General features: G+C 41.7%; 2 protein-coding genes across 2 annotated transcripts; one reads left to right on the forward strand and one right to left on the reverse strand.

Moving 5' to 3' along the window:
* The first annotated feature begins 4,511 nt into the window (after positions 1-4,511).
* LOC148340679 (ATP synthase F(1) complex catalytic subunit beta, mitochondrial) lies at positions 4,512-7,929 on the forward strand. Its single transcript, XM_088290061.1, has 10 exons — positions 4,512-4,681; positions 5,450-5,623; positions 5,707-5,881; positions 6,014-6,135; positions 6,217-6,401; positions 6,498-6,656; positions 6,729-6,851; positions 6,931-7,143; positions 7,231-7,432; positions 7,519-7,929. The coding sequence occupies exons 1-10, from the start codon at positions 4,579-4,581 to the stop codon at positions 7,614-7,616; spliced, it is 1,554 nt and encodes a 517-aa protein (XP_088146187.1). The 5' UTR covers positions 4,512-4,578; the 3' UTR covers positions 7,617-7,929.
* Positions 7,927-11,143, reverse strand: LOC148340680 (retinol dehydrogenase 7-like). Its single transcript, XM_088290062.1, has 5 exons — positions 10,850-11,143; positions 9,908-10,222; positions 8,919-9,177; positions 8,679-8,842; positions 7,927-8,604 (listed from the first exon to the last, which is right to left on the reverse strand). The coding sequence occupies exons 2-5, from the start codon at positions 10,218-10,220 to the stop codon at positions 8,384-8,386; spliced, it is 957 nt and encodes a 318-aa protein (XP_088146188.1). The 5' UTR covers positions 10,221-10,222; positions 10,850-11,143; the 3' UTR covers positions 7,927-8,383.
* Between the last annotated feature and the right edge of the window lie 1,147 nt (positions 11,144-12,290).

Here is a 12,290-nt window from a genome sequence, read left to right on the forward strand (position 1 = left end):
AAAATTGTACATGTGGACTAGTTCTTAATTTTGTCCATCCATCCATTTTCTATGCTGCTTGTCCTAATTAGGGTCACGTGTGAGCTGGAAACTATTGCAGCTGACATTGATACATGCTGAATTGTTTAACAGCCAATCACAGTGCACATACACTGTAGACAAAAAAAGCATTCCTAAGGGCATTTTACCGTCTTCAATTGCGCTTACTTGCAATGAGGATAACATGCAACCTCCACATATGACGGCCAGAGCTCAGATTCAAACCCCTTATTATCAAGACAGAAAGGGGACTTTCACACTGATTTTCCTTCTTTTTTTTTTTAATTAAGCTAAGTAACAACAAAAATGCAATTTGAGTGCAAAGGCATCACTTGTAATGATGTTAATGGTGTATTAATAATATTTCACGTAATAATATCACCAATTTCCTATGCAATAATGGACAATGTTTTTATTTATTTATTCATTTATTTATTTATTTATTTGGTAAAAAAAAATAAATTAAACCAAATATTGATTATATCATGTTTATCAATAATCCTGTTTTCATTTCAGGGGTACAAGTAAATAATCTGTTTAACTACGGATGTAGCCGATTTTAACAGAGGTGGCCTGCCTCTTGAGGAGATTTTAAAGTCCAAAAAATATTTTTGATCCAAATATGACTTAGGCCACTATTTTAAGAGGGTGGCGATATGTAAAGCCTCTGTCATTTTTCAACAACCAAAAAATGCAATTGTATATGTATATGTAATATCCATGTAGAAACAACTTTGATTCATAGCTGAAAACAATGCTGAGGTGTGGCAGTTAATTACAACATTCTTTTGAGAAGTCCTAATTTCTCCCACAGATGAAAACTGGGTGCCCACTAAATCTTAGAAAAAGTCTTGTTGTAATTGTAATGCTGTCATGACTCAGTGGATTCAAGCAAGACTGAAACTGCAACAAGCTTCACATAATTCTGTCTCTGCGGTGTCAGTGTGTGTGTATATTTTTATTGCCAAGTACTGTACCTTACTGAAAGCACAGAACGGTGGGCTGTCACTCAAGAATGCATCCTTAAGTCTGCTGTCTGTGTAAGGGATATATAATATTTGCTGCACAGTGAGGGTAAATATGAGAGGAAAGCGTTTTTAAAAGAAAATCGTCTTGTTTCCTATTGCAATAATTCAAATGATGCATAAATTACCGCAGTAATGATGTGAATAATGATGAATGTTATATGTTTGCAGAGATAATGAGGAGTTCAAATGTTCCTATGTTAACACCTTTGGAATGGCAGCATGAGGTGTGTGTGGGCCGGGGTGTGTGTGTGTGTGGGGGGAGGGGGGGGGGGTTCGGTTATGTGTGTGGCATAAAAATAATAATTGTTGTAATATTTGTATGTCTATATAAAGATGCATGTAATTTATTGCATCACTTAGGTATATTTCTACAGTCCTATGGCTATTTACCCCACAATTCATCAACTGTTTTGGGGGATAATGTTTTTTTTTTAACAAAAATATACCATTTTAAATGGCAGATTGTAGATCATTGTAGATGCAAAGCAGCGCTAATAATAAAAGAGTGATGAAGACTCCCTGATCTGCCGTCATGCTTTGTCAGCACAAATTAAGACATTTGCACAGTACTGTTCGTGTTACGTTTTACATAATTACATTGTATCATTTATTTACAATGTTGATTGTGTGTTGTAGGCCATCCAAGGTCTTTTCTTCAGCTGCAGAAAAAGCAGACCAGTTTGAATCAGCAGTCATATTGGCATTGACATGGATCTAATCAGGTGAAAGGAGCATGTTGAGTCTTGTGTCAGCTGGCCTCAATAGTGAACTGATTCCACCTCGCACATCCGCCCTTGATGTAGCTATGGTTACGCCAAATTAAAGAAAGCAGCAACCTTTCCAAACACACCCCATAGTTCAAGATCCAGATGAGCTCAGAATCCACAGTTGAAGGTATTTGATGTCCCACATGTCCTCGCAATCACCCTGAAAGCACAACTTTTCAGTCATCACTCGTCAGACGTTACTTTGCGGCATGCCCGGAGAGTATGTGTTGTGTTTTGGCAAGCAACTACAGACTGGTAGAGCTGTTTTAATTCAAGGAGAAAGAACTTGTGTTATTTCTGCTGAGCCTTCTTCAGTCCCTTTGGATAAGAGTCAAAGCATCTGCATGCTGTCTGACTGCTTGTTACTTTGACGTGAAACCACCGCAAATTGTGTCATTTGAAGTCAGACTGGGTACTAATAAACCCCATTGGTTAAATTAAGTGTTTAATTTGAATTGTAAATTGGTTAAATTGAGTGGTCATTTTTAAATATAACAATGTGGTGAGAACTTGATACAGCAAATCTCCCTTAGAAATGATGTGTAATTGCAGAGAGATGATGTCGCTGATTCAACAACCGACTTAAATGCAAAGACTCCTGAAATGAAGGTTACATCATTTGAGGAATATTTTATTGCTGAGTAATTTTGTTTGAAATCATTTGACATCATTGTCGCATCATTCTTTTCTGTCTAAAACCTCATCTTTCTTTGATCCTCTTGCAGAGGGAGTCCAGCATTAATAATAACTGACTGTCTAAAAAAAAGCACCCCCTACATTTTTCATTTTTTCCTTCTATAGAAAAAGTGATGTTTTAGCCATCTAAAATTATTCAACCGGTTTAGAGACAGAGGGAAACTGGAGCCTCTTCCAAATGATCCAGTCTGAGGTGAGTTGACGAATCAGTCACAGTGACATTGACGCCTCTGGATATTCACCTAAACAAACATATAAACTGTGTCAGAAAGGTTCCAGGATTGGTATCGCAAAAGATATATTTCAAACTCAAAATACAAATAACAAATTTCCCTCTTTCTTCACGGCCCAGATAATCAACCAGTACGTCTAGAAAAAGATGGTTTGTTTCATTCGCAGGGCAAAAAGAGGCAAGAGTCGTGGTAAAACAATTTCAGCCTCACTATGACACCACACCTGCCCACAATGCCCTGAGCATCTGACAGTTCCCGACCAAGAGGGATCCTTCCCTAGCAGAAAACTTTCAGTCTGGCATGAACATTTCTGTTGTTGAATAGCAAAACGTTGAACTCTGCATTCCAAGTCAGCAGTCACACAATAAGTACATATATATATATATATATATATGTGATACTTTCAAAATAAATGAACATAGCTTTATTTTACCAAGGAAAAGTTTAGTGGTTGGTCTTTTGCTGGTGACTCAAAAACTTTATTTATTTATTTATTTATTCTTGATTTAGGCTTTCTAAAACGAAATGCAAAAAACATGTTAGGCAAACTGAGACGACGAGCATGCAGACAGTCCGCTCACAATTGTTCTGCATTTTTGTGGTACATTGGCGCACTCTAGTGGATAATACACACTCTTCACGTCATTGTGCTCAGCAATTTCTCATCACCGAACAGCCACGCTGTCATCATCATCATCATCGCAATGATCTTTTTAAAATGTCACTTTAAGACGAAGGTGATGGGTGTCCCAGGGCATGCAGGGAGCGGGAGGACCAGAGAATTAAAGTTTTAAAGATGCGAGGATTATGCCTGATGCCAGCCAGAGTGGTAACGTTTTAAGTCAGGCGTTATGGTTTTGGTTATGTCTCCCTTTCAATAATTAAATGATTTTTTTTTTAATCACACACTTTTTTAGCCACCGAGCGAAGACGAAAACGGAAATGCACCGTCAAACCGATTCCTTTTACCATGACTAGACCTAAGGTAATTTTTTCATTTTTAAATACACAGTTTATAGGCAAGTTTGTTGTTGTCCAGTTTGCAACTAGAACAGCTGGCAGCTGGGTCGAACGGGCTCGGGGGCCGACAATTTTTTTTTTAATGAGGCTGGTAGGTCGAGGCCAGAAGGGTACAGTGATTGCGGCCGGAGGGCGGGGGACTGACCGGCAAAAAGGGTCAAGTGCCCAGCTCTGATAATCAAATTAATAGGAACTTTTTTTATTTAGCTGTAAAAGACTTCCATCCATCCAGCCATATTCTCAACTGCTTAATTCCACCAGGATTGCAGTTGCTGGTGAACTGGAGCCTATCCCAGCTGTCATAGGGCGAGAGGCACTGTTCACCCTGAACTGGTCGCCAGCCAATTGCAGGGCACAAATAGACAAACAACCATTCACACTCACATTCGTTCTTACCGACAATTTACAGTGTTCAATTATCTCGCCACGTGTGGTGGATACCCCGTTGGCCCCATTCTCTGCGCGCTCTTGGTGTAAATAAATATAGTGTATAAAGTGTACTGACTCGCGGCACATTGTTGTGGCACGAAAAGTAATGCACGTTCAGTAACTATCGGAATTAAATTAGTGGTCACTCAACAGTAACAATATGAATGACCTGGAGTTTTTAGCAAAGAACGTCAGCTGCATGGGTTTTAAAAATGCGCATGCGTCCGAGGGATCAAAGCCGCCATTTGCGCACGCGCACGCGCACAACACGCTCAACGTGTCACGCACGCGCAGTCGGCTTTTGTGCTTACTCGCTATAAAGCCGCGAGTTCCGTTCGCCTAGTTCCACCTTCAGCCATTTTGATCATGTTAGGAGCTGTGGGACGCTGCTGCACCGGGGCTCTGCAGGCTCTCAGGCCTGGAGTCCAGCCCCTGAAGGCCCTTGTTGGCTCACCGGCCGTCCTTTCCCGTAAGTCCCTCGAGGCTTATTTGGTTATTTCAGCGAAATCGCGTGAAGGCGGCTTTCAAATCAACGACTGAAGCTATGCTAACGTTAGCTACTGGCTGGCTGCCCTTCCGAGCGGCTTGACAGGCCTTCTGATTTAATTGTATATTAAAGGATGACGTGGGGTTTTCGGAAGCATACATAACCAAGAAGCAAATGTGCATGATCATTCTTGCAGAGTGAATGCGCTGGACGTTGTTTTGACACTAGTATGACTATGCTAGCAGCAATGACCTTTCCTTTCCCGAATGACATGAGGTGGCTGCTAGTTTAGCATTACGGCCTGGGCGTATTAGTGTTGTTTCTCGTCCGGAGTTTAATTTGGAACGTTTCTTTTTTTTTTTAAACCACTCAATAGGTTACGTCGAGCCATGAAAACACATTTGGTCATTTGATTGGATATAATGTAAACTTAACGGGCAGCTTTCTCTCTTACCAAGGTGCCGAAATGCTAGCGACGTTAGCATCAGCTAGACTTCATTCATCTGACATTTTCAGTTAAAGTGGACAAACCTCTTAGCTTTGTTGTATACTGCGTTTTAAAATCCATTGAGTGTAAATTGGCGGCTCTTCAATGGGTGTTTAGATCCCAGCTACTCAATTTTGTCATTGGTCTGGAGCTTCCAAACGTGCTACATGATTTCTGGGTTTAACTTTGTATAATAAATGGCATGCTGATGTGGATACAAGGTCACGACTGTAAATTGAGCAGCCTTGGTGTTTCTCTCACAGGCAGAGACTATGTCGCGCCTGTTGCCGCAGCCAGTGTTGCTACTGGACGCATTGTGGCTGTCATTGGTGCTGTGGTGGACGTCCAGTTCGACGAGGGCCTTCCACCCATCCTCAATGCCCTGGAGGTTGCTGGCCGAGAGTCCAGGCTCGTTCTGGAGGTGGCACAGCATCTTGGTCAGTCTGACTTGTCACGCTATGTTGTGTCACGCAAGTACGCTGTGAGCATGGGGATTTAACTTGAACCTCGTTTTGTGTAGGTGAGAACACTGTGCGCACCATTGCTATGGATGGTACTGAAGGTTTAGTCCGTGGACAGAAGGTTTTGGACACCGGAGCCCCCATAAGAATCCCAGTGGGCCCAGAGACCCTCGGTAGGATTATGAATGTCATTGGCGAGCCTATTGATGAGAGGGGCCCCATCTCCACAAAACAGTAAGTTCACTCTGGAGATGCCCTCAAATGTAATCACTTAACATGCATGTGATGCAAAGTTTGCTTTCCAAAATGGATTAGCAACCTGATTTTTTCTTTTTTTTTTTTTTTCTTTCCCGATCCTCCTTGCAGGACTGCTCCCATCCATGCCGAAGCACCTGAATTCACTGACATGAGTGTGGAGCAGGAGATTCTTGTTACTGGCATTAAAGTGGTTGACTTGTTGGCCCCCTATGCCAAGGGAGGAAAGATTGGTATGTATGTGAGGATTGGATTTTAATTTACTGAATGACATTGTATTGTAAAATGTGGGTATTCTTTTTGGGGGGTTTCAGGGCTGTTTGGCGGAGCTGGCGTCGGCAAGACTGTGCTGATCATGGAGCTGATCAACAATGTGGCTAAGGCTCATGGTGGTTACTCTGTATTTGCTGGTGTGGGCGAGCGTACCCGTGAGGGAAACGACTTGTACCATGAAATGATCGAGTCCGGTGTCATCAATCTGAAGGACACTACCTCCAAGGTAAACAGATGTGGCAAGCCTCAATTATTGTTTTTTTTTTGTTTTGTTTTTTTCTTTCAAGTTTGACGTTCTTCCATTCTCAACTTGCCCTGCTAGGTGGCGCTGGTGTATGGACAGATGAACGAGCCCCCCGGCGCTCGTGCCAGAGTGGCTCTGACCGGGCTGACTGTGGCCGAGTACTTCCGTGACCAGGAGGGTCAGGATGTGCTGCTCTTCATCGACAACATCTTCCGCTTCACACAGGCTGGCTCTGAGGTCAGGACTTTGTGAACAGCTGTGATATGTACTGAAGTTGGATTTGCGTTAACGTTTTGTTTGACTTGTCAGGTGTCTGCCCTGCTGGGTCGTATCCCTTCTGCTGTGGGTTATCAACCAACTCTGGCTACAGACATGGGTACTATGCAGGAGAGGATTACCACCACCAAGAAAGGTTCTATCACATCAGTACAGGTATCTTAAGAAAATATATTTTATTTTTCATATTATGAATTTTAATATTGAAATCATGGTTCCTTCCTCCCTCTCTCAGGCCATCTATGTGCCTGCTGATGATTTGACTGACCCTGCCCCCGCCACCACCTTTGCTCACTTGGATGCCACCACTGTGTTGTCTCGTGCCATTGCCGAGCTCGGCATTTACCCTGCTGTTGACCCCCTGGACTCGACCTCCCGTATCATGGATCCCAACATTGTTGGAGCTGAGCACTATGATGTTGCCCGTGGTGTGCAGAAAATCCTTCAGGTCCGACTTTTTAATTTGAACCTGGCCAAATTATTTTTTTATTTAGCCCTTAATCTAAATTTCCGAAATATACTTTTTGTTCTGTAGGACTACAAATCCCTTCAAGATATCATCGCCATTCTGGGTATGGATGAGTTGTCTGAGGAGGACAAGCTGACAGTGGCACGTGCACGTAAGATCCAGCGGTTCCTGTCCCAGCCCTTCCAGGTGGCTGAAGTCTTCACGGGCCACATGGGCAAGCTGGTGCCCCTAAAGGAGACCATCAAGGGCTTTAAGAGCATTCTTGGAGGTGAGTGTGAAGGCTTATGCACGTCCCTCTCCTTTAGTTGGCTTCTCTAAATTGAAAGTAATTTTTAATTTCTTGGTCCTCCTTAGGCGAGTACGACCCCCTACCTGAGCAGGCCTTCTACATGGTTGGCCCCATCGAGGAAGTGATCCAGAAGGCTGAGAAACTCGCTGAGGAGCACTCCTAAACGCCTGAACAATTGAACTATTGCAGAATGAAGAAAACAAAGAAATAGGCAGAGGTCCAGCTGTTAGAGCACTTGGTTTGTAAAACATGTCCAAATACAAATGTATCTGTCTTGTCATCTTGAAGAGTTATATTTAATGTCTCCATTTGCAAAAAAAAAAGATGGAATAAAAAAAAAATAATCTACTCAATTTGTTGACGGTATTCCTGGTATCGAATCTTGTACCTTTGCTGACCATCAGATGGCACTCATGAGCCATTGTCAAGCAGCCAACATTCAGTATGATTTTGGCAGAAATAAAATGACAAACTAATAGCATGTGTCTTTATTTTGTGTAGTGCAGCTGTTGTATGAACAAAAGAACATGGCAATACTCTGACGTTATCCACTGATGTTGTTGACATGGTCTTGTATTTATGTGCAAAAAAGTGCCCTTTGCAGGAGATGAATATACAAGTTTTTACCCCAAAAAGAAGCCCTTAAATCCTTGCGCACTTTTTTTTATTGCCACCACCCTAACCTTTTGTACATTATCACCAAGGCCATGTACATTGGCCTGAAACAATGCTACCTTCAGATAAGGAACTAAACATGGCACAGCATAACCATGGGTGAGACAGTTGGATAGAAAGTGTTGGGAGAATGTTTTATAAATTGAGTAGGACAAAATTAGATACATTTCTAACAATTACATTTTGGGTACTGACTGCTATACCAAGTGGTGAAAGAACAGCCGTGTAAAAATCGTTCATTACAAATCAGTGCACTCATGATGACTTGGCAATCGGAATGGCTTCCTTGCGCAGGATGTAGGTGGAGACGCAGGTTGGCATGTAGGACAGCGGCAGCCAGAAAAACTTAGCGTCCCATCCTGGCGAGTAGCGTGTACGAGGTCGAACGGCCGATACGGCGTGCTCCATACAGTTGACCACCTTCATCAGGTCTGCATCTGATATCTTAGCAACTTTGTCTGATAAGACCGCCAATGCTGTAAGAGGTGGAGCAAGAGAGATGTAATGATTCAAATTTGAATGAGTAATCAAAGAAATATCCCAAACTTACATTTCTGAAGGTACTCCTGTCCGTAGTCATCTCTGACCTCCTGAGGCATCTTGTCCCACACCCACTTCACATTCTTACTCAGGATTGCAGCATCAGTCACATTTGTTTTGAAGAAGCCTGGTTCAATGCACAGGACTTTGACACCAAAGGATGCCATATTTAACCTAAAAGACGAAAGCCGTTATCATCAGTGCTTGTTTGCAAACCCACAAAAATGATGCTCAATGCCCGCAGTATCACCTGAGGCTGTCGTTGAAAGCTTCCACGCCGTACTTGGAGACGGTGTATGGGCCTCCAGTGGGACTAATCCTCCCAAACACACTGGCCACATTGACCACCCTGCCTCTGGCCTTTTTGATAAGCGGCAGGACGCTCAGAGTCACAGCGATCACCCCGTTTAGGTTCACATCTAGCATGGACTTGTAGTCATCGATGGTTAGCCAGTCACATGGGGCCGAGGGGACGGACACGCCTGCATTGTTCACTACGGCCCACAGACCTGAGAGGACACAAAAATCATCATCCCTCTCGCTGCCGTTGCATGTATGATCGATGATTCGCAAAGCTTTTGGGTCTAGTATACTATACTCTCTATATATTTATCGATAGTGTTATTTAATTTGAATCAGGGAAGAAGAAAGGCTTATTTTATTTTCTTTCATAATATTACACATTTTATGCTGGAAAAGACACATTTATTGTCTAATAACATATGCCTGCTGTTACTAAAAATGTGCCTTTTGGCTCTCAGGAATAAATGAGACTTTATTTCTGTAATGAAACGCCTTTTGTTCTAAGGAAAAGAAGAAAGAAAGAAAGAAAGAAAATAAACGACTAAGCAGATACTGAGTTGTCAGATATGATATGTCACAATATTATCACATGTTAATGGCCCAAATTAAAGCGAAGCTAGTGAAGTGTAATGGGTTTTATTGTGTTTCATTTAATTGATCTCTGTCCCCATCTGTAGGTATGCACTCATCTAACGATACGACTATAATTTATTCATAATTATTTTGCGGACCCCAAGCTAATACTCGCGCTCCCAGGTTTTGAACCCATGTCATTACATAGATATAAGCCTATTTTAACAAAGTAAGAAGGTGAACGTGCAGATGTCTTCAGAAAAAACAATAACTATTCCTGGGGTAAAGTGCAGATAAATGACAAAAAATAAAATAAACGAATAATTTGCACTTGGTTATTTTCCAACGCGACAGCACACTCACCACGCTGCCCCACTTTGCCTTTAATCATCGCTGCAACTTTGGCGACACTTTCATTCGATCGCACGTCCAGGTGTGTGGTGATCAAGTTTCCCGAGCACGACTTCCTCAGCTCTTCTTCGCCCTTCTCCGTGTAGCACGAGGCGATGACTCGGAAGCCCAGCTTGTCCAGGTGACGGGCCAGGAGGTTTCCGAAGCCTGTGTCGCAGCCGGTGATGTACACATACTTGTCGCCCTTGTCAGAGACCCGGGCGAGCTCCCTGAACCAGCGATACACGTAGTAGAACACGACGAGTCCGAGGAGGTACAAATACATGTCTGCAGGAAGCAGTCGTGTAGCAGCAGGTTATGCAAGAAGTATTGAAACATTGAACAGCTGGACGCACTCTCTGTGTGCATTAAAATGTTAAGAGACGGTCATTATGTGCATTTCAAGTTTTACCCGAAAGCCAAATTGAATCCCAACATTTAGTGGGTGGACAGTGTGTGGCAACATGACATTGTGCAATGGATTAGGGCCAACATGTGGGAGAATTTAACCTTTACCCCGGCCCAGAGCGTGCACATAATCATAAACAGAATCTAACTTGACTTCACAATGGGGATTTAATTTTTGATTTTGTCACTCAGTTTGTACTCCGGTGCATGAATTTAGGTGTGAGGTTATTTAAGGTAAATACATTTGCATTCATCACATTTCCCTTAAGTACAAAACAACTTCCCATGTAATACATTTTAATTTATGGCACGATTTACAAAGTCACCTCAGAAAACAAACAGTATACAACTAATATTAGTTGTTAAATGAATACATAGTTTGGATATTAGGGTAGGTGTCCACTGTACAAATAGTACACAAGTCCAATTTTTTTCCATCATTTAATTAGCAAAGAATCCTTTCTTAGGAAGTGGACAGGAAGCAGAAAGACAAGCACAATATCTTACCTGTCGACAGGACGTGGCCCAGAACAGTGTGAAGGGCTTGAGCCTGGAGATGTCCTCTATCCTATTAATGTGTAATCTCTTAGAATTTTTGAAAACACCTCCCTTTTTCCCCTTTTTCCGTCAGACTTGCAGAATGAAGCCCCCTGCTGTCGAAATAGCCACACTACAAGTGACAAGGTCTTATACTCCCTTTACATTATTCTTATTCGATGTAACACAAATAATTTGGTTTCAAAGTAATAATCATAAGTGTGGCCGCAAACCCTCGACAAGCAACTACCGTAAGGCGCAGTTTGCTAAAACTGGCCTCAAATCATGGCCAGTTGGACTTGTTTATATTTAGACTTCCTCTGTTGGCCTTTTACATCCTTCGTCGAGCACACAATACGGTGGCCACTCCTCTCCAAAAGTATTGGAACAGCGAGGCCAAGTCCTTTATTTTTTTACACGTAGACTGAAAAGGTGAAAGAAGAACAATTCAGTCTTATTTTCCAAGTATTGCATTAACTGCATGAATGAAGCCTGTGGTCCATGGCCATTAGCCTCTCATTTGAAAGTTTATTTTGGGATGATACTCCCTTCATATCAGCAAGTCGAATGGGTCCTCACCTCATATTAGGGAGTTTGGTGATTGAGCTGGCCTGTCTTAAACGTTCCACAATTTGTCGCTGATGGAATCTGTTGCTATTTTGACAGTATGTTTGTTTTGCATCATTATCATGCCGCTTGATAATAGATCTCCAAAACAGCGTCATTGTGGCTTTCTTTAAATTAGCAATTAAAATGTTTCTGTTGACTTTTGAGATCATTTTGCCGCTGTCATCATGTCTTATTTTCATAAACACAAAGTAAAGGATCCCGGAACAGACCTTGCAAGGTCAACTGTTTGTTTCACAAAGCTTTATCATTTCCATCAATTAATGGTTAATCTTTGTCAAATCAGTCCATAAAACATTGTCTCAGAACTTTTGAGGCTTGTAAATTATCTCCAAATTCCAACCTGGCCTTTCCATGATAGTGTTTTCTTCTCGTCTAGCATCAGTACATCTTGTTCATGTTCGTGACCCGAACTTCTACCCCCTGCTAATTGTTGCTGATGTCCTTACCCATCAAAATATTTCTGTCATCAACTGTGAAGTTATAGTCTTCCTTGATCTACTTCCTCAGATTCTGTTACTTAGTTACTTTATTTACTTTCTTTATTCTTCAGTGCATTGGAAATGGTTTGATAAGATGTTTTAGTAATGGCTCAGATTTATTTTCTTTTTTGTCTTCTTCACAGAAAAATTTCAACATAAGTGGGAAAACGTTTGTACCCAAGGACCCTATTTTTTAAATGCACAAATGGGCATAATAAAATAATAAATCATTTTCATTTTAATTATTCAGTTATGATGAGTTATCCAATTATATATTCAAATAGTTAAGAAATTGTTCCATT

Source organism: Idiotropiscis lumnitzeri, chromosome 3, assembly GCF_059441095.1.
Source record: "Idiotropiscis lumnitzeri isolate Australia: NSW breed Sydney's pygmy pipehorse chromosome 3, RoL_Ilum_1.0, whole genome shotgun sequence".
Taxonomy (NCBI): domain Eukaryota; kingdom Metazoa; phylum Chordata; class Actinopteri; order Syngnathiformes; family Syngnathidae; genus Idiotropiscis; species Idiotropiscis lumnitzeri.